The following is a 23,508-nucleotide window of genomic DNA, read 5'->3' as shown; positions in this document are numbered from 1 at the left end:
GTCTTTAAAATATATGTAAAGACAGTTAATAATGTCCTTAGTTTTACCATCAGTTTAAGTCTGCAAGGGGAACAGAGTCACGTGTCAGATAGTGATGAAGCTCGTATGTGTTTGCAGTACACAAGCCATGGACGGTTACACACACACACAATGCGCAAAACTCCACATTTGAACAGTCAATAACAAATACTTAAACTAATAACAAAACATACGTGTTTGAATGAGTCATTTTAATAGGGCATGGCAGAGTCTGAACTTTGATAAAGAATATCTCTTTGGATTTGAGACTTCAGTATTTGCAACTTTACAACTCTTCTTCCTTCACCAAGCGCTTGCAACACTCCAAAGAGAAAGGAAAAACTTGAAATTGCATCATATGACATAAGATTAGATTTTTTAATGTTTTAAAAACTGGTCTTTTATGTTTACTGAGGCAGCATTTATCGATTAAAAATAATACGATTACAATTTTAATAACTATTTTCTATTTGAATATATTTAAAATTTAATTTATTCCTGGGATGGCAAAGCTAAATTTTCAGCAGTCATTATGCTGATCTTCACTGCCACAAAATCCTGCAGAAATCATTCTAATATGCTGATTTAGTGCTCAAGAAAATCTAATTTATTTTCCTTAATGAATGAAAGTTTATTTTAACAAAAAACAGGTAAGACTTTAATATAGGGTCCAATTCACACTAATAACTAGTTGCTTATTAGCATGTCTATTATTAACATATTGGCTGTTTATTAGTGTTTATAAAGTACATATAATGCATGGCATCCATCATCCTACCCAATACCCTAAACTTAACAACTACCTTATAAACTATTGATAAGCAGCAAATAAGGAGTTAATTGAGGCAAAAGTCATAGTTAATGGTCAGTTAATAGTGAGAATTGAACCCTAAAATAAAGTGTGCCCATATATATAATTGTAAAAATAAAATCAACGGCCAGTAACTTTTTGAACTACTAGCTGCATTAGATTGAAATGAATTCATTTCAAATGTATCATTTTTTCAGTGGAGTCAAACAAAAGTCAAACGGAAACCACTAACTTGTAGGACCTCACCTACAAGCCTTGAACATGTAATAACACTCAGACTAGTATAGTACTGTATATCTATGTCATTCTATTGAGAGTGAGTGTGACAGCATATTTCAAGAGATTGGACACATGAGACAGGAAGAGAGTCTTTTTAATGGCATCCTCCTGAAACAGGACACCCTGAGAACTGCGATGCCTCTGAGGTCCTTTAAATCTCTCATTCCTTCATCCTCTTGAGAGACACACCCTTCAGCTACTGTCCCAAGTAAGGATGTTTCCACTGTATCTGGTTAATTAAAGTAGTTAGTACTTGAAAAACATCTCGCTGGTTGAATGTTGACTCCAATTCACTGTTCAAGTGGTCTCAAAATGTATTTGGACATTTTAGTTACTTAAAAAGTATAAATGTCATTAACAAAATATCAAACCAAGTGGCACGTATTATTCAAAAATATTAAATTATACTTTCACTTAAAAAAATAAATACTTTAGAAGTAGGTTAGGAATCATAAGTCAAAATAATAATCTGTTAGCCACTTGTTGTAAATCATCATGCTCTACTGCAGTGTTGAGAATGATCAGTTCCAGAGGCAGTGGTCTCTTCTTATCCACATTAGTTTATCAAATTCACAGAACTCAAGTTATATTTAGCTATAGTCTACTGGAAGTATACGTTACTCCTCATTTTATCTCTGTGGAGGAAGTTTTAAATCCTCCTTTTGTTCTGAGCAAGAGACCGTTGGGAAAACAGCTTGGGAGAGCGCTGTAGAGTAGTGGAGATTTATGTCCACTTTTTAAAAAAATCTCTTCATATCACTTCCTGTTTCCTCTCGCTGTTTACTGTACCCAGGCGGACCATTGTGGGAAATTTATTTAAATTTGCTTATCACCTTAATTGAGGTCTCCCAGAGTTTCCGCAACAACGGACTTCACTTCACTAACAACCATAATTCCATTACACAAACTATTTTGAGACATTTTATTAACTCAAATGAGGCTTCAAGTACTCCCACCAAACCTAATGTCACTGAGCAGCACACAAACAATCCCACACATCAATGCTCTGACGTCTGTCCAGGTCAGACCATAGCCTTAACAACCTCCGCAACAAGATACTGGTGCTTCCAATCCCTACAACGATCACTAGAAAACCTCTGATCCTGACCCTTATCTTTCTAATTGATCAGATATATGTTTTATACATGGCAGGCAATAAAATGAGTGGGGAAAAATCTCATAGACTGAAATCCAGACTTGATGTGAGTTCTTCTGATCTATCCCAGTAAGCAACCACCCAGAATACCCTTGCAACGCCCTAGAAGCCGTCCAGAATACCTTCACACCACATACATCACACTATCATCGTGGCGGGGAGTTTTGCACAGATAAGAAAATCTGTAATACAGAATATTTCCTACCTGCTTCATTTCTTTTAACATCTGGAGAAATGTAAACCTCTCCTGGGTGTGTGAAGGAAGAAGGCTGTTCCGAGGGCATTGTTCGAAAATCTCAAAATGTGCTTAGCCTACTACACACCGTGAGACATGAGATGATGTATTGTTAATACTGCAGTGTATTTCATTAGAGAGATAAGTGAAATATGTGCTGGGCTGGCTGTATTTTTCTCTGCTGATCTCAGAGACGACACATCTGTTTTCATCAGAGATTCAGTTATTCTGCAATAATCATTGGAATCTTTTTAATCTAATTATTCTTAATAATTTGGACGGCATAGCTGAGCAATGCATTTCGTTTTAAACAGGGACTGGAGAAATATAATACCACAGAGGATTAACTATGATTCTTTGATGGAAATGTGCCATTTGAAATTCTTATACGTATATATAAACAGTCAAATCAAAGTTTTTTTTTTTTGTTTTTTTTTTTTTTTTTTTTTGTGGTCTGCAGTTTTTATGGATATATGCAAAACCCATTGTCTTACTTTGCTATATTTATTATAAGTTAGATGTTGGGTAGGACACAATATCTATAAGTTAAAATTATATTATGTAATATTAGTATGTGGTATTACAACTAAAATTCTTAAAAATGCTTTTGTTATCCAAAATAAATATTATATATATATATATATATATAATAAAATAAATAATAATAAATAAATATTTAAAGAGATTAGAAATGCCTTGGCAACTGAAATAAAAATTGCAATGCAAAACTAATTATATTATATTTATTTATATATATATTTATTATATATATATTCTGCTATATATTAACCTTATATATTAACCTTACAAAGAGTGTGTAAATATTTTCTAAATGGCTTTCTTATGAGATGGGGTCGCATGTATTCAAATATGGCACTCTGCATCAGGCTGCACATAGGCAATTTAAATATGTGGAAATGTGTTGATGTGGAGAATGTGTAAATGTAAATTTCTGGGTGCTCATTTACCTGTAAAGATGCTTTCTCACACTGACACAAATACTCATGCGAGCTACTTTAAACTACAGCACTGGTAGTGTCGCTTTTGCATAATTGACAATTTATTTTTTTTTTTTATTGTTATTTTCTCCAACACACACAAAATGATTTTAATCGACTCACTTCTGCTGCTTCAAACTGCATAAATGACAAACTGCCTCCTCTGCAATTTTCATATGTCGAACTGCTCTTGATTGCTAATGTTTATGCAAATCAAATGGCATTATATATCAAGTGTTAAATCACTGAGAATATGAATGCAGCTAATACGCATTTTATTCTCTATATTTTGGAAAATGTTTTTTTTTTTCTTGAGTGATGCTCATACAGTGAGCCCATCCTCATTATAATCCATTTTGATCTCTAATCGTTCTTTTCACGCCCCGTTTTTATTAATAGACTCTGTTTGGTATGTGTGGGGCATTTGTCTTTCAAGCATGGCCTCCTCACTCAATCTCTCTCTCTCGACTCCCCAAAAATTCACACATTATCTTCCTTCAGCACTCTCCCATTATGCTAATGCATTTTGAGGAGTGATTGCATCAGTATGAAAAAAATAGAGTAAAATCTCTCTGATTGATTAGGTGAGTTATCATATCAGGACGGCCCACCCCAACACCCCCGTATGCCATTATGGACGACACATAGACAACTGTTCATTTATAATCACTGCCATGATGAGTGTGCAGCTTATAGAGTCGAAAGTAAGAGTTATTTTTTGGAATAAGCACATTAGTTATAAGACAGATAACTCTGATTGTGAATAAATAAACCACAGAAAGAAGCATCAGCATGCACTTAAATGTAAGTTTGCGTTAAATTTACGAGTCTTTTGTTTAACAGGACACGCTCAATGAATATTGTGCTCGCCAACATTCAAAACTTTAATACTTCCATTGTTTTTCTTATTTGCAAAACTGGCTTATTTTCCAAATAGCCACTCTATCAAAAACCAATCTTTCCATTTTGTTCCAAGACAAAAGCCAAGTTCTCAATAGGTCTTTTGTTGAAGCCTTACAACAGCATCCTTCTGTAATCCATTCCTCATCTTCTCCTCTTCATTTAAATAACAGTGCCATACAGAATTGTTGACAGCTTTTCACAACACCCTCCTATCAGCAAGTGAACAATTTCTACTCAGTGGCATGGGTTTACCTTCACTGTAGGAAAAAGGAAGAGGTATTTCTAAATGTTTCTATTCTCCAAGGACAGATATTTCTTTTAATCTGGGTTCACCGCATACTTCTCGGTTCTGTTGAATCTGGGTTCGATCCCAGTCCAACCACAGCTCAGTTCAGACACCGTTACAAACCACAAAGGCTTTCTTCATCGTCTTGCTCATCTCTTCCCCTCTTTTTCAGTCTTCCTGCATATTAAGCATACTAACACAACTGCCACAGATAGCTTTTGCTCTTTCATTTTATCGTCACGGTCACCTGTACCACATGATTCAGTCGCTGTTGGATTTGAACGAGGTGCACGCAGCTCCATTTCTTCCTTGGGCTATTTACTTAATGGCTAATGCAAAAAAGGCCTCCAAAATGGAAATGGCACATTAACCCACCCCTTTTTTCCCATTTTCTAGCCCTCCTGCCTTTCTTCGAACTCCTCGTTCGGATAAATTACCGTGCTAACACATTATTACGAGGCACATTACTTGTTCTGGCAAATATATAAGAGGAAAGGGAGATGAAATCCCATCAAATATTTAAAGCAACAGACTTCTAATCGACCACATGATGACTAACACACTGATGGTTGTTTGTTTCTGCAAATGCTATACTGAACAAGAAGTCTATGAAGAAGGAATTGAAAGTATATGTAACTGTATTTGGTGTAAGTGCTTGCAAGGTGTTAATGTTTCAGGTAAGTTTAATCAAATCAAATCATCAAATTATATCATCAGATTGTTCATTTTCTTTGAGCTTTATGTCAGAATCAACGTGACCCGACACCATCTTTGTAGATGCTTAAATAGATATATGAAAGAAAAAAGTTATTCTTATTAGGTATCCAAATGCATGCAAGAAAGAAGACCAATTGTTATTCAGTATGCAAATATTGCCCATGGCACAGGTTAAACATTATGACATTTGGTTAAAATGCACTTGAGAACTAATGACATTATGAACCAATGAATGTCAGTGACGCCAACTGGCACCATAGACAACTTTTGCATGTTAAATGTGTACTTTTCGAATAAATAAATGTATTGAAATACAAATATGTATTTATATATTTATTATATGCAGCATCTGCAAAGTCTGTATGTTTGTGGTGCGTCAATTTCAGACATTTAATATGGTCCAAAACAAACCCCTAAGTAGAATGTTTAAGAAATATCAGTCTAGCGCTGCCTTGCTAGCACTGTAATGAGTTTATATGAAGCACGGGATAAAGTGGCATTTTTAAACATGCTAATCTGTGCTGAGAAGTCTGTATGATGGCAGGGAAGAGCTGTGAGCGGACTGCTGCTATGTCTCTTGCAGCTTGGCACCATGACAGGCGGAGCAGGATGGGAGTCTTTTGTGTTAGTAAAGCTCAAAATATAAGAGTCTTACAGAAAGAGAGAAAGAGAACTGATGAGGAGAGAGAGAGTGACAGTGAAGTGCAAGTTAGGCTGATTAAAGGGGTCCTATTATGCTTTTTCACTTTTTGAATTTGATTTAGTGTGTATTGTGTATGCAACCCTAAACCTATTCTTACAGTAGGATAAATACAGTGAAAATGTGAAGTGAAATGTGAAGTGACATTCAGCCAAGTATGGTGACCCATACTCAGAATTTGTGCTCTGCATTTAACCCATCCGAAATGCACACACAGAGAGCAGTGAACACACACACACTGTGAACACACACCCGGAGCAGTGGGCAGCCATTTATGCTGCGGCGCCCGGGGAGCAGTTGGGGGTTCGATGCCTTGCTCAAGGGCACCTAAGTCGTGGTATTGAAGGTGGAGAGAGAGCTGTGCATGCACTCCCCCCACCCACAATTCCGTCCAGCCCGAGACTAGAACTCACAACCCTTCGATTGGGAGTCCAACCCTCTAACCATTAGGCCACGACTTCCCCCGTGTTGGTAGCATAATTCAGCCTGATCTCACAATCAAAACGTACATATTTCGACGTAAATTAAAACTGTCCAATACGTATGTGCCTTTACGTATTTACAGTGCTTTTCAATGCGTATCTATTATTTTGTTTAATATTTATATATATTTTCCCTTTTTATAATTGTATTTATAAATGTAAGATCCCTATACCCCACCCGAACCTAAACCTTCCCATTTTATACAGAATGTTAAAAGAATAAAACATAATAAAATAAAATTTTAGTAAAAATATAACATTAAAAAATTATTTTGAGCCACTAACGTTAATCCTACACCTACCCCTAAACCTACCCATAACCATTTCTTAGAACTACATAACGTTACTGTTATAAATAAACAAATAACAGACAAACAAACGTAACGTTAATGATTTATTTTTTGCGAAAATATCAAAAGTGGTACCAAAAGTAGTTCAAATGATAATGAGTTCCAGTCGCAGTCCTCTCTGGAGGTAATAGTTTTTATAGGGTACAGAGCAGAATTTAATTTATTAATCCGTGAAATTATGTATCTGTCTTCTCTCCGTGAAGGCGCAGTACTGATTTCAAATGAACTGAAACACGACATGTCGCAATCTGTGACGAATTACAGTAGGTGAGAACCAATGAGCGTTCGATATCAGTGCCGTAAACCATGTCGTAACGTTTCTGGCGCTATTTTCAAATTAACGAGCGCGGGCTTTGACTGTGACGGTCGCTGTCTCTGAGAATGAAGATGACGATCGAATGATAAAGGGCTGAATTTGGATATGTTCCTTGCAAACATCTGGATTCTAAAGATATAGAGTACAGCAAACAAATAAAATGGATGTGATTTGTAATTTTATGCTTTGCTTTTGTGTATCTATGATTGTATTGTCAGTCATTGGATAGGAGAAAATTGCACAGCAAAATATTATTATAAATATATAATATAAATTCAATAAAAACATGTATTGATATGACGATTAAATACAACAGATTTAAATAATTAAAGCCACAATTTTAATATTAATACATGGGATTTCATATACATTCACATTTTACGTTAGATTATTTACGTTTTTTCAGCTGCTAACATGTAAGTATTTGTACGTTTTACTGCTATAAATACGTCAAAGTTGTACGTTTTTATGTGCATGAAAACTTAAGTAAATGTACGTGTTGTAGAACCACATTTAACGTAAAAATACACACTTATTCTCATGAGATCACGTTGCATAATCTGATAGGTAACCTTATTTGTCAGAACACCGACTCAACAACGTGATGTCTATCAGCCATTGGCAGTCTATCGGCCCAAGCCTAGTTACCACTCTAATATGTCTTGCAATATCCGTGCCTGCAAAAGTTCTTGTTCAATATTCTCAGGTTCTGAAACCGGCTCAAAGTGATTTGGCAATATTGACACCATTCTTAACTATACTGGAGCAGAAGGAACTTGCTTCTTTGGCAAGGGGCGTGGCTGTACTGAAACACTGTCTAAGCTGTTCGCCAATCACAATGCACTGGGGCAGCTAACCAATCACATCACCTTTCGTTTTTTCGGGAGGTGGGCCTTCATCTTTTCTGGAACTAATCAAGCCAAGTCAAGAGTATTGTAATAATGTAAATGATGTTAAAAATAATGCATTTTTCGAACCACCAAGCATGTGAGCATGTTCTAGTACACCCCTAAAACAAAATCAAGACTGTAAAAGAGCATATATATAAACAAGGAAGAAATAAAGATTATAGCTTACAGTAAGAGTACGTTTAAGACAACCAGAGAGGGACTTAGAGAGAGAACAGACTCTGTGTAATCAGCTTTGCTCCTCACTCTTCCATAAAGTGCTTGATGGTTCATCCCTAAGCCTTTTTTTTTTCTTTATCATCTTCCATTTTCCCTACTTTCATCTCTTCCCAAACCGCACAACTCGGCCTCTGCCTCTTTTTAGCTTGTAGTTATTGGCCTAAATAGGTCAATAAAAGTGGTGCAGACACCAAAACGTCTGTATTCAGATATAAAAAGGAATTAAACCTCTGGCTCCTGTAGAAAAACCATGACCAGGTCGACCCTGCACAGCTTCAGATTGTTTAAACAGGTTTCTTCTGTATGCTTTTTTATATCCAAAATGAGCTAGACGATAATCATATATCACAGCTACAATTAAAAAATGGCCTTGAATCAGTTTTCACTCAGAAACTGTTGGTAAATTACACAAATAAATTTCGCATTTTTGTGGCAATAGGACTGAAATAGTATTTTCTTTTCTCATACTTCAATTCGCATTCCGATATTACATTGTGAGAACAGACAACGTCTACTAATAAAATAATGATAAAATATTATTTTTAAAGGAATATTTACAAGACAAATTACCAGAAAAACTGAATTGGACAAAACTTTCATAGGGCAAGTTTAGGCAAGTTTTGCATTGGTTTTATACGATTGTCTTATATTAGATCATAGAACATATACTATTTGTGTTCTTCATTGTCCCTGTCCTGATTTAAAGACAGCCAAACAGGTTTTGTTGCCTTAAGAGCAGAACAATGGCTGCCTTCATACAGCTGCTGTTTGACAGGATCTCATATTTTGGGAGGACCAGGTGCCGGGAATCGAGTTGGGATTTCCCTTTTACACGCCACTGGTAGTGTGTGAGTGTGCACCCATGTGCCATGGGCTGGCCCTGTTTGCATTCACTCAAGTGTAACCCCACATTATTAGTTATTAAGTCATACTTACATCAGCTTTTATTACTTTGGTTTCTCCAAAGCAGCTAACACAAGTGATCCGGGAGTGAACTTAAATGCAAATGGTGACATCAGTCTATTTCGACAGATTAAAAATTCCAGATGATAAATGAGCCTTGTGCACTGATTTCACAGCCACAGGGCATTGGTTTCAGAACCTCTGGTCCATACTAGACAAGCAATGAGAGCACAATGTCTAATTTATAGCCCTGTTACCAGAGCCACACACAAAAGAGAAGAGTTTGAGCACAGAGCAGCTTGTTCGTGTCATCTTCACCTGGTTTGATTTATAGTGGCTCTGATGATTTTCTCTCTTTGGGAGAATGCTGCTCCATGTCCACTGGTCTAACTCTCAGAATGGGGACTAGAAATGGCAAAATAACCTTTTTGCAAGTTTCGTTCTTGGTGTTCGGGATACAAATGAGGAACCGTGAAGCAGGAGATTTTGGTTACAATAGTCTTTGATTTAAACTAATTTTGTAATGTCTTTCTTAATAGACGACTATAGATGTCGACTATAGATTAAAGAAATAGTCCCCCCCCCCCCCCAAAAAAAAATAATAATAATAATATTTTACTCGCCCAAATTGTCATTCAAAACCTATATGATTTTCTTTCTTCTGTGGAATATAAAAGGAAGAAAGAAAGTTAAAAGAACAAAATAATAATTTATAAAGAAGATTTTTCCATGCAGTTGCAATGGGGTTCTAATCGTTCAAGCTTCAAAAAGAACTCAAATCACAATAAAACTATTATATACCATTTTAAAAGCAGTCTATTTGACTAAAATATACTCTGAGTATCTGGAAGCCATACGATAGCTTTGTGTATAAAACACGCCAAAATTGTAGGAAAACATTTAAATGTAAAATACATGAACAAATCACTAAGTCAGATTTTTTCAATTAAGCAGTTCACAAAAATATCCTGAATGATTCATTCAAGATGACTGATCCAGTTCTTGGGTTCAAATCACTGACTCAATGATCAGCTCATGGTGGTTACCAGCTCAATGGAAGTCAATATTATAAGTGAATAATGAAATACATTTAGGTCTGTATTTCATAGAAAACTACTGTATGATTGTTATTTACAGCAGCAGAAGTTTATGCAAGCTCTTTCTCATACCTCATATTTTCCCCTAAAACACCAAGAATGGACTTTGCAAAAAAATGTCATTTTGGCTCCATTCTGAGATTTCCAAGAATTTAAAATTGATAAGCAATGAAGTAACATTTTACAAAAGTATTGAACCAGAGTTGGAACTCTAAGAAAGGAAGAGTATGATCCTTTACATACTGTATCTACAGACAAAAGGGGTCAAAACCCACCAGCAATGATATTAGAGCCCTCCTGAAGAACACAGATGGGGTAAAATACTAAGCAAAACATCACAGTATTGCCTAGAGCACAACTTGAACTAGCAGTCAGCGCAGGTCTCTCACCCACAGTGTTGCAACTAACAGGAAGGATTCTGACATGTGGAGCGAATCCTCTGAGCCTCTGTTATAATCGAGAACATATGCAGGCATACTTGAGGTCTGAAAGTCATTGAGAAGAAGCAAGTACCTGCAGATTTCACTGTAGGAGTGCCAGACTAATGATACAGTGAGCATCACCACAGCATGGCTGCCATATGTGTTGGGTTTTGATCACCTCAGCTGTAGAAGATACAGAAGAACATAATGTGGTCACAGCATGTGTGTTTCTGGTTCAGCATGATTTTAGTGCAGAGTAGAATAAAAAGAAGCATGCATGTGGGAATTTATGAATATGTTTTTTGCTAATTAATTCAACATTTAGTCCTGATAACAGCTCTGTATTCCCAGTAAAACAGGTAATATTCTATAGTGTGTTCTCTATGTAAAACTGTCATTTCAAAACAGTGATTAGAACCGATGCTAATATCGCAAACAAAAACTAAATGAAAACCTTACAAATAAAAGCTAATATAAATGTGTAAAATGTAATTAAAATAAAACTAATTTTCATGAATCCAAAAAGTAACAAAAAAAATGAATGTTGGTTTTTCATAAATAATGAAGTTTTCAAATGTAGCTACATCTTACATTTTTATAATTAAACTGAATGAAAATAACACAAGATTGTTTGGAACCAGTGATAATATTGTTAATAAAAAATAATAAAAAGTAATATAACTGGGGCGGGGGGGTGGGATGAATTACTATTTTTTTATAAATCCAAAAAGTTACTAAAAAGTAAATGAACAGAGATTCACCTCGCCATCAGTGAACATGAAACATTCACAAATGCTACTTGAATTATACTGTATTGTATAACAGTAAAATGTTAAAACTCAAATAAAAACAAAAACTATCAAAACTCAAAATCTAATACTATAATACAAATGAAAAAATGCTTAAACTAAAAAAATGTTTTGAGTGTAATGAGTGTAAACCAAAACTACACTACACTGAAAGGACGAACTGAAAATAAAATAAAAACTGAATTCAATAATAACCCTCTCTGAAACTGAATAGAATCACTATTTTGGCCGATTACATTGCACAAGTTGAGGTTAACATTTATTGAGCGGCATGCACAAACAATCACTCAATCGAAGCAGTGAACTTAAGAAGCCTTCTGTTTTGAGCCTGAACAGACAATCTTTATAGATTTTTCCAGAGGTCGACATAATACAGCAAATCTTCTACAACCTGACCTTTCAGTTCAAGATATTTTGCTCCAGCAAAATAATCCAGGGACCTTTAATGTCGGGAACTACCAAGTGAGCCTGTGCCCAAGTCACTGAGCAAAAACAAAGACATTTCCACTTTTTGAGACATTTGTTCCGTAATTATATTAGATATAGCTATAACAAATCCTATTTTCACTCTCTCTCTCTGTATACATACACACCTGGACCTCATTAATAAAGTTAAAAATCCAATATATTACTTTAGTAAGTACTGCAAAATCAAGCAGGCCATTGCTGCTGATGGAGTGATTGTTGTTTTGCGGAGGTCAAGTTTCTTTGTTATTTTTTTCCTTATGTGGTTCTTACTGAGGGATTTTTAATAGGTCTGGAGTAACAGACGTCTAATCGTCTCCAGCTTCCTCCTGAGGGATCGTATCCACGCCTGGCAGAAAGAATGAACCTGGCACAAAATCATTGCCTCTTAACGGAGGGCTTAAATGGAAGAGGATATACTAAAGAACAAGCTGTTTAAAGCTAACTAATCTCTGCACAGCTCAGCAATCAAACACACAGCCATTTCTTTTTCTTCATAAACTACTCAGTGCTGACTCTTAATAAACATATGGTGTCCTGCAAGTGAAACTGAGATTAAATAAAACACTTTCACTTGACATGTACCTCACAGATGCAGGTCTACTAAAAAAACCTGTTCCAGTCACATTTCTACATTTCCAGACACATTTCCAAAGTAGTTGTGATGCAGCACCGCTTGAGTTTTAAGCTGATCTGCAGGTAATACAAAGCCTCAGAAATAAGCTTGGCGTTAAGTTGTGTCTTATCACTCTCAAGCCCTAGAATTTGCTGAAAAATAAGAGAAAGAATGTGTAAGACAGGGAGAAAAAGATAAAAGAGAAAAGTGTCTGTGGCTGACTGCAACTGAAACCAGTGGGTCAGAAAGACATTAAAAAGTAATCCAGATTCCATGTTGAAGTGTAGTTCAAACTTACACTAAAACTTTTAGCATCAGCCTACAACACACACACACTGTATGCAGATCCCCGGTCACCACAGCCACACTTGGATACACGTATGCAAAGATTAATTTTGCATTTCATTTGGCATATTGACCAGGGATGTAGAATCCATTGCAATACTAAGTCCGCGTAGCATAGTAGGACATTGTAGTATACATAGTTGTAAAAAAAACAGAGATTATTGGTGGGTAAGTTTGAACAAATCTTTCTACTTGTCTTTCTTTGTAATTATTTGTTAAAAATTTCTGATTGAAATTGGTTTCAAATTTATATATACTTTTACATTATATTTATATATTTAGGGCTTTCAAATCGAGTAATAACAGTTTGTATTTACATATTGTGTAAACTGTGTATATTTATATGTAATATATGTATAACATATACATAAAAATATACATTATACACACACACACATACTGTATACATGTAAATATTTATATATAAATATATATATATTTGTATATATAAATATACACAGTACAAACATATATCATGTATGCAATATATACACACAATCTTAAAAGAAAAGGCCAAATAAATTGAAAAGAATAAAAACAACTGTAGTTCTACTACTACTACTATTATTTTCTCTATTATTATTATTGTTGTTGTCGTTGTTGTTGTTGTTGTTGTTGTTGTTATTGTATTTTGCTTTTTTTATATAAAATTTTTCATAGTCCAATCACATAATGAATAAAAAAAGATAGATTAAAAATCACAGATGTAATTTCTCTGATCATTCCTGAAATGGAAGGACGAGTTAAGTGTACAGTGTTCCAAACAGTGCGGAATGTTGCTCATTTTGGAAAATGTAGGGTATTCTATGTATACCATATAGAGTATGCATACTACAGTATATACTACACCAATATTAAACACACACACGTGCACTTCGACAGTTCTTCAGCGGCACACACTCACACTAATGCGTGAACTGCTTCTCTAGTAACCGTCTGTTTCTGCGACGGCAGCGGGGTGGGGGATCAGGACTATAAATCCACAAATGTCTTCAGCCACACTCAGCTCATTTCAAGCATTCACTTTTCAATCCACAGCCCAGTTTAGCTGCCAAGAGGATCAGAGGAGCAGTCAGGGTTTTCCTTCAAAGCAAATGCAACATTAAAGTTTCCCATTTGGTAACGGAAGGCAATAAGAAGAGGAAGAAGAGGTTCTGCATGTCTGTCTGTCTGTCTGTGTGTGTGTGTGTGTGTGTGTGTGTATTTTAACTGGTGGAATGTAAAAGCATGTTCATCCTCTGATGGCAGAGAGTGTTTTCTTTCTGTCTTTCATTCCACCCCATCTTTCTCTACAGTCAGAGCGGGTGAATTATTCACAAGAAGGTTGCCACAGAGATACTGCTTATTTTTCCTCTCTTACACAATAAACTTGGGAGTTACTCGAGGCACAGAGAGACATGGACTGAGAGAGCAACAGAGGAAGTTGTGCTGTGCTTAAAATGCTGCTGATATATTTATAAGAACAGACTGTAAAGCTAACTCTATTAAATTTTTACTAAATTGTGCAAAGGCAGTTGCTATAGTAAGGGAGAAAAGAAAAACACCTGCAACACACCACTATAACAGCCTACCGTACTTCCTGTAGAAAGATTTATTTGTTCAAAATGAGGTTGAATAAATAGCATTCAACATAGTATTTTTTGTAGACATACTAAGTAAATTTGTGCTTCCCCTTCATTCCTGTTATAGTGAAAGTGAAGCGGCTCAGTGAAAACTTTTTTTTATCGGTGTACATTTTCCCTTGCACTGGCCCAGTTTGACTGTGGTTTGAATAAAGTACAGTGTGTGTGTGTGTGTGTGTGTGTGTGTGTGTGTGTGTGTGCGTGCATGTGTGTCAGGTCTGGAAACTTTGCATGAATGCCTAAATTAGATTTTATTGGATTATGGTAGGAGTTTAAATCACTGACTGAATTAATGCCATAAGGTACCAGTAAAAATCTTTGAGTGTACATTCTTGAATCTGTCATGAAATGAACTATTTGTTTAAAATTTCATCTCCCATATTTAGTCTCTATGAGAAATATGTCCCTGCAGTTTTGTCCAGTTTATTCGCTTTATGAAATGAAATACAGGAAACCTTTCTGCAGATTTCCTTGCAGCTATAAATCCTAGAGTTTGAATTCCAACGCTTTTTGCTAATTTTGCACTTTCCTAAACACATATTGAATTACCTTATTTTTGGACGGCCATGTTATTCTCCATTGTTTATTTATTATAATTTATAATTTTATGCATATATTTACATTTAAATTTATTATTTTAAAAGGTGTAAAAAAATTGTTTTAAATGGCATGATTGTTTACAAAATATTTTATGATTTATTATTACTTATGCATTTTTTTATTTGTCAATACTGCTTAACAACTTTAAATCATTGGTTAAATAATGCTTAATTTGGTTATATATATATATATATATATATATATATATATATATATATATATATATATATATATATATATATATATATATATATATATATATATATATATATATTTAGATAGATAGATAGATAGATAGATAGATAGATAGATATATAGATAGATAGATAGATAGATTCTTTTTTTAACAATCATTGTTTACAAATAAATATTTTATATTATTACTATATTTTTTTAATAAATAGTAACATGAACCCTGATTCAAAGTGGTCTCGAAGTGTACGAGTATCACTCTTACAATAATAAACAGAAAAAACATACACAATTATGCAAATAGTAGAAATCTATTTATAAAAAAAGTGGATTGAATGTAGAAGTGGATAGAGTGAATAAGATCGTATGTACAGTCAAGTTAGTGCTGTGACAAGTTCCGGTTAGTCTAACACAGTAATGCAGTTATGTCATTTAGTAGACATTATATACAAATATTTGACTGTAGAATGCTGTGACTGACCAATCCGAATCAAGTGTTCCAGAGAGTTGTGCAATGGTAATGATACAACGTCTTCTGTCACTCTAATGCAATCTAAAATGCCTTTCTCAACAGCCAGAGCTTTCTTGATGGTTGAGTGGAAACAACACATATGATTTCCAGCACTCATCTGCTCTGCGGTCCATCAGCAGTGATTAGCCCTCGCACGACCGTCAGAGACTGCAACCTTGAGTCACTTCAGGACAGGTGAACCATCGCAGCTTCGTAAAGCACTGGCTGACGGGGTCACAAAGTCAGACAGTTGTAGTTAATTCATGTTATTTCAAAACACACAGACTTAAACAGAGACTGTGACGGTCGTTGTAAATCACAGACACACTCTTTTGACCTCCACTGGAGTTCAGCGGTGAGGAAAAGAGAAAGAGACTGTCTGGCCAAAGGCTAGAAATATTGAGCCAATTAGATGACAATTATCTGCTGTGGTTGCCAGCGTGGAGTTGTGGAAGATATTTATGGGTGTTTTACCTCTCTACGGGGAGACATGAATCTACGGCGCTGTGGCCCCTGTACCCTCGTGCTTTTTCGTGAATACCGCCCGTTTGACTCGCCGTGCCCCCTGTCTGTCCCTGTAGGCCAAACTTGCGCTACAACAGGAAGACGTAAATCTGGTCTGATATGAAGAGAGACGCTTGGCGGCAGTTCATTTGCATTAAACACAAATGAAGCAGAATGCTTTAAGAACAGGTTGAATGAATTTGTGTAATCTGCCATAGTGCCATTTTAAATGATTTAGGCCTATATTTTTCATGCAGCTTTTAATATATTATTATAAAAATGTTGATTTTTAATTAGCTTGATATCGAGCTTGAATTTCACATCAAGATCCAATATATACATAATTGGCTTTGCTTAAAGAAAAAAGAAATCATCATTCAATCACCTTCCCATTGTCCTACCTATGGCTTTCTTTTTTCTGTGGGGCACAATATCCAGTGTTATTTCAGTATCATTGTGAGACTTATACTTTTTATTAATATTTGAAATTAATTGTATTTTATATGTTAAGTTTTAATTTTAGTAAAAAAAATAATTTGTTTGCAGTTGTTTTTTATGTCTATATTATATATATATATATATATATATATATATATTTTTTTTTTTTCAGTTTTAGTTTTAGCTATTTTAGTACATCAAGTTAAAGTACATTAAAATGAGTACATTAAAAAATTCTGCGGAACACAATATCCAGTGTAATTTTAGTATCATTGTGAGACTATTATAGTTTTTATTAATATTTAAAATTAAAATGTATTTTATACGTTCAGTTTTAATTTTAGTTAATTTTGTTTGGAGTTGTTTTTTGTTTTTGGTCATTTTTAGTAGTTTTTGTTGTAGTTTCTTTAAGCCTATATTATTAATATTATTTTATTACTGTTTTAATTTGAGCTATTTTTAGTACACCAAGTTAAAGTACATTAAAACGAGTAGAAACAAAATATGGTTTTAATTTTAATAAACTATAATAACCCTCTCAAACTTACTATTTCTGCTTATGCATTCATCCAATAAGCAAGTCATTTGACCAGATTATTGAGTCTGTTCTGAAACTTCAGTCTGAAATAATGATTACGTGATTATTATGTTAAGCAGATTAATTGATTATTTGACAAGATTTGATTCAAACAATTAAATCATGATCTTCTATTAGGAACTAAGTCATAATATTTATATTATCCTTTTTAATTGTAACAGCACTGAAAAGGACATTACTCTAAATGTGTTTTTGTGTTTTACAATAGAAAACCTTACTTCAAACCTTACACAGGTTTGAAGTAAATTATGACAGATTTTTTTGGGCCAAACTGTCCCTTAGGTCTGAATTCGAAACAAAGCATTTGACAGATATTCTTAAGTTGGATCACTACATGTCGGACCCGGCAATGAACCGGATGTGTTTAATGGCGGAGGCTTTCTGCCTGTATTAAATGGCTGGATGTGTGTACAGGGAGTCATGTTCTTACAGCGTGAAGAAGACATCAAACGTTGCTCTGAAAGGACTGTAAATCATTTGTGCTCGGAGGCAAAGCTACTTCAAGTGTTACATCATTTGTACCGCCAATAAACATCTGTTAGAAAAAGCCTCACTTTCCCTTGCCAGAGAATGGAGAAAAATATTCCTTCTCTCGCACCCTCCCTTTTATACTGTCCCTCAGAGAACGGTGAAGCTGTGAAAGCTGTCCATCATATGTTCTCTTTTCTCTTTCACTCTTGTCTTCCCAGATCTCCATTGTATTCCCTCTCGCACTCTCGCTGATATCATTTGAGACTTACAAGCACACAAGAGTTTGTTTAACTTATAAACTCTCTACGGGCTCTAATGTCTGAGAAATGGCCTTGTGCTGTGACAGAAAGAAGATTTATTCTGACTGCTGGTCTGTTTCAAACAGTCGCATCCCAAAAGAAGATTCTTTCAAAAGAAGGGTCTTTTTTGTGCTTCGTATTTAAAGGGTTAGTGCAGCCTAAAAGGAATATCTGATCATCATTTATTAAAGTCGTTCCCAAACCTGGATGAATTTCTTTCTTTCTTGGAACACAAATGGAGAAGGGTAGCAGTCTCAGGTGTTCTTTTCCATATAATGAAAGAATGAAACTGAAGCCCTGTTGAGCTAGACAAGAAAATAAATAAAATAAAATAAAGAATTTCCATACCAATTGTTTTTACTAATTTGTGGGATGGTGGTAGCTGGACTTTCCTTTGGGCTCTTTGTAAAAACACAGCACAACTGTTTTGCCTTGACAACAAGATGATGCAACTTATTAAATATGTATGCCAAGTTTGGACCAAGCTCATGTCAATTTTATACAAAAGGCAATGTTATGCATTTGGCATGGACGTAGATGTCCCTGATGGCCCTAAAACCTCACAGGTGGAGCTCATATTGCCTTTGTTTTTTTAAATTGTATTGAATTCTTTAAAATGCTCCATGAATTATATATGTTGCGCCTTTGTATTTTGGCATTAGAATGTACTGTATCTTCATGGCATAGTTAGAAACATTTAGTAGTTAATTTAGGTAGGTCAATGAACCAGTCGAACAGACTATTCACAAGCATGCTATAATAACCAACTGAACAAACAAATGTTGAAGTTGTCGAGAAGTTGTCAGGCCATGTATCAGTAAAAATGAAATTTCTCCTGTCAGCCTTTATGCTGTGCTCCTAGCGAATGCTCTTCAATAGCACACACAAATATTGCAGCGTGCGCTGTAGCCTCTATTATTTCAGATTATAGTGAGAATGAAACTACAAGCATGTGTGTCAGTTTTGCCTTACATTCAGCAGCGGCAGCTCTTAAAGCAATAGCAGCCAAATAAGCCGATTACCCAGCTGCTGTGATGTCTGTTAAACAAAACAAAAAGAGGGATTCAATAACTTTTGTAGCTTTAAGGATTCATTTTTATTTAGGTTAGAATTTAGTCATGATAACTTTATTCAACTTCTGTAAATGAACTATTTTCTGAAGCGCACAGGTAAATATGACATTTATTATAATGGGTTTATGTGAAGATTGTTTTAAAGGGATACTCCGAAAGCTTTGTTCATCTCCGGAACACAATTTAAGATATTTTGGATGAAAACCGGTAGGCTTGAGACTGTCCTCTGTGTCTCTCCAAATCAGCGTAGCGGCATTTCGACAAATCTGAGCTGTGCACAGATGGTGTATGCTATTCTGTATCAGCCATGCCACAAGGATACGTTTTTTTATTTGCGTATTTATGCTTTGGTTTGAAAGCAAACTACACATCGGCACAGCGCAGAGCACACGCCATCTGCTTACAGATCAGATTTGCCAACAACGCTGATTTGTAGAGAGCTTTCAAGTATACTGTAATGTTGAATGGCTATTCAATGGTCAAATATTAGCAATAAAGAACAATTTCCTAGACACATTAGAAGTATTGGTATCAGTTATACTCGCCTCGGGTCTTTGTTGTTTTATGTTTTTTTAATATGTGTTATTATAGCAATATAAAAGTATATTTAAAAACGTTAATGTTATGTGGGATTAACTGAAGTTAACCGCTACAAACTCAGACCTCATTAGATGAATTTATTTTTAACTATCAGCATTGTTGCATGAGCAAAACACTTTTACTTCTAGATTACTTTTGGGGGCTGATCCTGTTAAAAACATACTAAAAGTCACTTAAAACATCAGCTAAATGGAAAAACAAGTAATATGCAAAAAAAAGTGTTGCTATGTGTTACATCACTAGTTTAATCTGCCTTCCAGAAACTTCTTCCGTCTGTGGGAGTGCTACAAACCTGACTCAATCAGCAACCTGTGGTGTTCACTTGAGCGAAACGGCCCAGCTGCAGAGCACATAAACACTAGCTGCCACATGCTGGAATGTCACTGGGCTCTTGTTTTTATCAGGAGGCATGAGTTTGTGCCGGCATGTGACATGAAATACAATTGGCAATGAAAAATAAGGGCAATTATCAGAGCGACCTGAAGGGCTATCTAAAGCCGCTGACCCTCAGCCCGCTAATGCCATTACGGCCCATAAACCGCCATTGGGGTTGAGGGAGGCCATTTTGTCAGGGCCTAAACCCTCAAGAGGAGGGAGATAAATAATTGAAGGCTGCATTCTGCACTTGGGCTGAATTTGAAGTGAACGGGCCTTATGAGGCTCTAAATGGTGGAGTGGAGTGCTGTAAATCATTAATCCACTGCTTTTATCCTCTTTGGTTCAGGTCAGTGTCCTGAAGGCACTAGAGAGCAGTGGGAAGATAGAGTGAGAGCGGCATGGACAAACAGATTAGACTCTTTTCTTCTTCTTCAAGATACGACACAGCTAGAAAGCAAAGCACAAGAGAAAAATCACATGAAAAGTATTACAACTGCCCTTCCTGACTTGTAATGGAAACGAGATGAACAGCTATTTTTCCTAAGAGAAAGACTATCATAAAAGCCAGCATAAGCAGAAACTTATTTTGGTGTTTTTGTCATATGACACTGCATGTCTATTTGCAGTTTTTCTCAAAGTAATTTGTCTTGTCAGTAACTCTGCTACAAAAGAAAAGAAACCCATATTAAAGCAGAGAGGGTCTAGGGTCATGTGATGTTGGGGTCAGTGCTTGATGGTCTAATGGAGTCTCGATTGGCACTAAGAGCCTGTGAGAAAAGCATTCATCCTCTCAGAAATGAACAGAGGTCAATCATGAGAACAACTCGGAGTGTTGAATGCTATTTTGGAGTGAGAGCAAAAAGCTTTAGATAAAGTCTACCAGTTAAACAACTGACCAAAAAAGTAGCAAAATGACAAAAAAGGTGCATCATGACAATATACTATAAATATATTGTTTTGACTGTAATGCTTTGATCAAACAAATGCAGTTTTGGTGAGCATAACAAATTTCTGAAATTAATGATGCTGAAAATTCAGCATTGCCATCATGAATAAACTAAATTACAAAAAAACTACATTTTAAATTTTAATTTACCGTATTTTCCTGACTATAAGTCGCTCTTTTTTTCATAGTTTGGCTCGTCCTGCGACTTATAGTCAGGTGCGACTTATTTATCGAAATGAATTTGACATTAACCAAGAGAAATGAACCAAGAGAAAACATTACCGTCTATTACCGCTAGAGGGCGCTCTATGCTGCTCAGTGCTCCTGTTGCCTACACTGAAAACATAGAGCGCCCTCTCGCGGCTGTAGACGGTAATGTTTTCTCTTGGTTCTTGGTTCTAAATATATGCAACTTATAGTCCAGTGCGACTTATATATGTTTTTTTCCTCATCATGACGTATTTTTGGACTGATGCGACTTATACTCAGGTGCGACTTATAGTCCGAAAAATACAGTAAATACATTTGTGTGGATAAAGAGACTCATCAAACAAAAAACATAATTATTCCAAACTTTTAACAAGTTGTACATGTACTGTAACTGCTGCAATAATTACATCAACTTATCTTTCTCTTATCTTTCTCTCTCTTTCTCCATAGGGACCTAATGCCTAAGACTCTTGATGGCCAGATCACCATGGAGAAAACACCAAGCTACTTTGTGACCCGCGAGGCTCCGGCCCGGATCTACGCCATGTCCCGCGACACCAAGGTGATCGTGGTGGTCCGGGACCCTGTCACTCGAGCCATCTCTGACTACACACAGACACTGTCCAAGAAGCCTGACATTCCTACTTTTGAGAGCCTGACGTTCAAAAACAGGACTACAGGGTTGATCGACACCTCGTGGAGCGCCATTCAGATCGGCATCTACGCCAAACACCTGGACAACTGGCTGCAGTTCTTCCCCATGAGCCAGATCCTGTTCGTGAGTGGAGAGCGGCTGATCAGTGACCCGGCCGGAGAGCTGGGCCGCGTGCAGGACTTCTTGGGGCTCAAGAGGATCATCACAGACAAACACTTCTACTTCAACCAGACCAAGGGCTTCCCTTGTCTCAAAAAGGCAGAGGGCAGCAGCAAGCCCCATTGCCTGGGTAAAACCAAAGGCCGGACCCATCCAAACATTCACCCTGAGGTCGTGCAGAGACTTAGAGACTTCTACAGGCCTTTCAACATGAAGTTCTACCAAATGACTGGCAGAAAATTTGGTTGGGATGACTGACAGTAGACCCTGGATTTTGAAACAATGAAGAAACTACCTTACTGTGACCTCACCAGCAACAAAACTATGATAACCCCAAAAGTGGTCCAATCTGGTTGTGGTAAACGATAGAAAAGTCCACATCCAACTCAAGTTAGGCACAGAACACTATGAACAAATGTCAAAAAAAAAACTGAGTAAATGTCCTCAAACTGCTATTACAGTTCCAGATTCTATTCAATTTCAGATTCAAAAATCACATTTTGAACTTTTAAATCTTCATCAGGCAAAAAGTTGAGGATTACACATTTCCTTTGTTGATTAAAATAGTACTCCTTTTTTACCCAATCAGACTTTTGCCGTATTTCTCATTTAAACAGCCATATATTGTAATGTAAGAGGACCTAAAAGAGACACCTGAAAGCTGAAGAGATCCACTCTTGAACTATGCATTTGGATGTTGAACTGTGAATTATCCACTGTGTGTGGACTTGGAGATCAGATCAGTTCATTTGCCATATTTAATGTAGAAAGACTAGCTGCTTATATACCTTTACAATTATATGGAAGAAAAGAGCAAAAGAATAAAAATAAGCATATTTTTTTTTACATTTATTTATTTAAAATATGTACTCATATACAGTTTAACTATTTTTAACTATCTTCACTAAACACCTCCCTTCACCTTTTTTTTTTTTTTTTTTTTTTGCACGTTGAGGGTGGGTGACTTCTTTTGTCTTTTGAACCATATATAACACAATGTCTTTTCTGAAACGTTTCATGCGGTCTGAAGTTTAAATGAGCACATTTAAATGTTTACCATCCTATTCACTGAGAGCAATGTTTTCTCAAAAATGTTTCTTATATTAATGGATCAAATACAATAATAGGATGGCCAAAGCAGTAAACATGCAGAACATGACGTAAGTTCCCCCCACGTTTGGGTTTTTGGTTTTACAGAACAAATGAATGAAAGTACA

The 23,508-nt window shown here is 35.8% G+C and overlaps 1 protein-coding gene across 1 annotated transcript in view; it reads left to right on the top strand.

The window, feature by feature from the left end:
- The window catches only part of LOC113111666 (heparan sulfate glucosamine 3-O-sulfotransferase 3A1-like), a 36,258-nt gene extending 13,548 nt beyond the window's left edge, over nucleotides 1–22,710 (top strand). The window contains exon 2 of the mRNA XM_026276638.1: nucleotides 21,928–22,710. Within this exon, the coding sequence (XP_026132423.1) occupies nucleotides 21,928–22,549 (622 nt within the window). The 3' untranslated portion in view covers nucleotides 22,550–22,710. The remainder of the gene's footprint in view (nucleotides 1–21,927) is intronic.
- The last annotated feature ends 798 nt before the right edge of the window (nucleotides 22,711–23,508 follow it).

This window comes from Carassius auratus, chromosome 12 (genome assembly GCF_003368295.1).
Source record: "Carassius auratus strain Wakin chromosome 12, ASM336829v1, whole genome shotgun sequence".
NCBI classification, from domain to species: Eukaryota; Metazoa; Chordata; class Actinopteri; order Cypriniformes; family Cyprinidae; genus Carassius; species Carassius auratus.
This window is presented reverse-complemented; position numbering and strand designations above follow the sequence as displayed.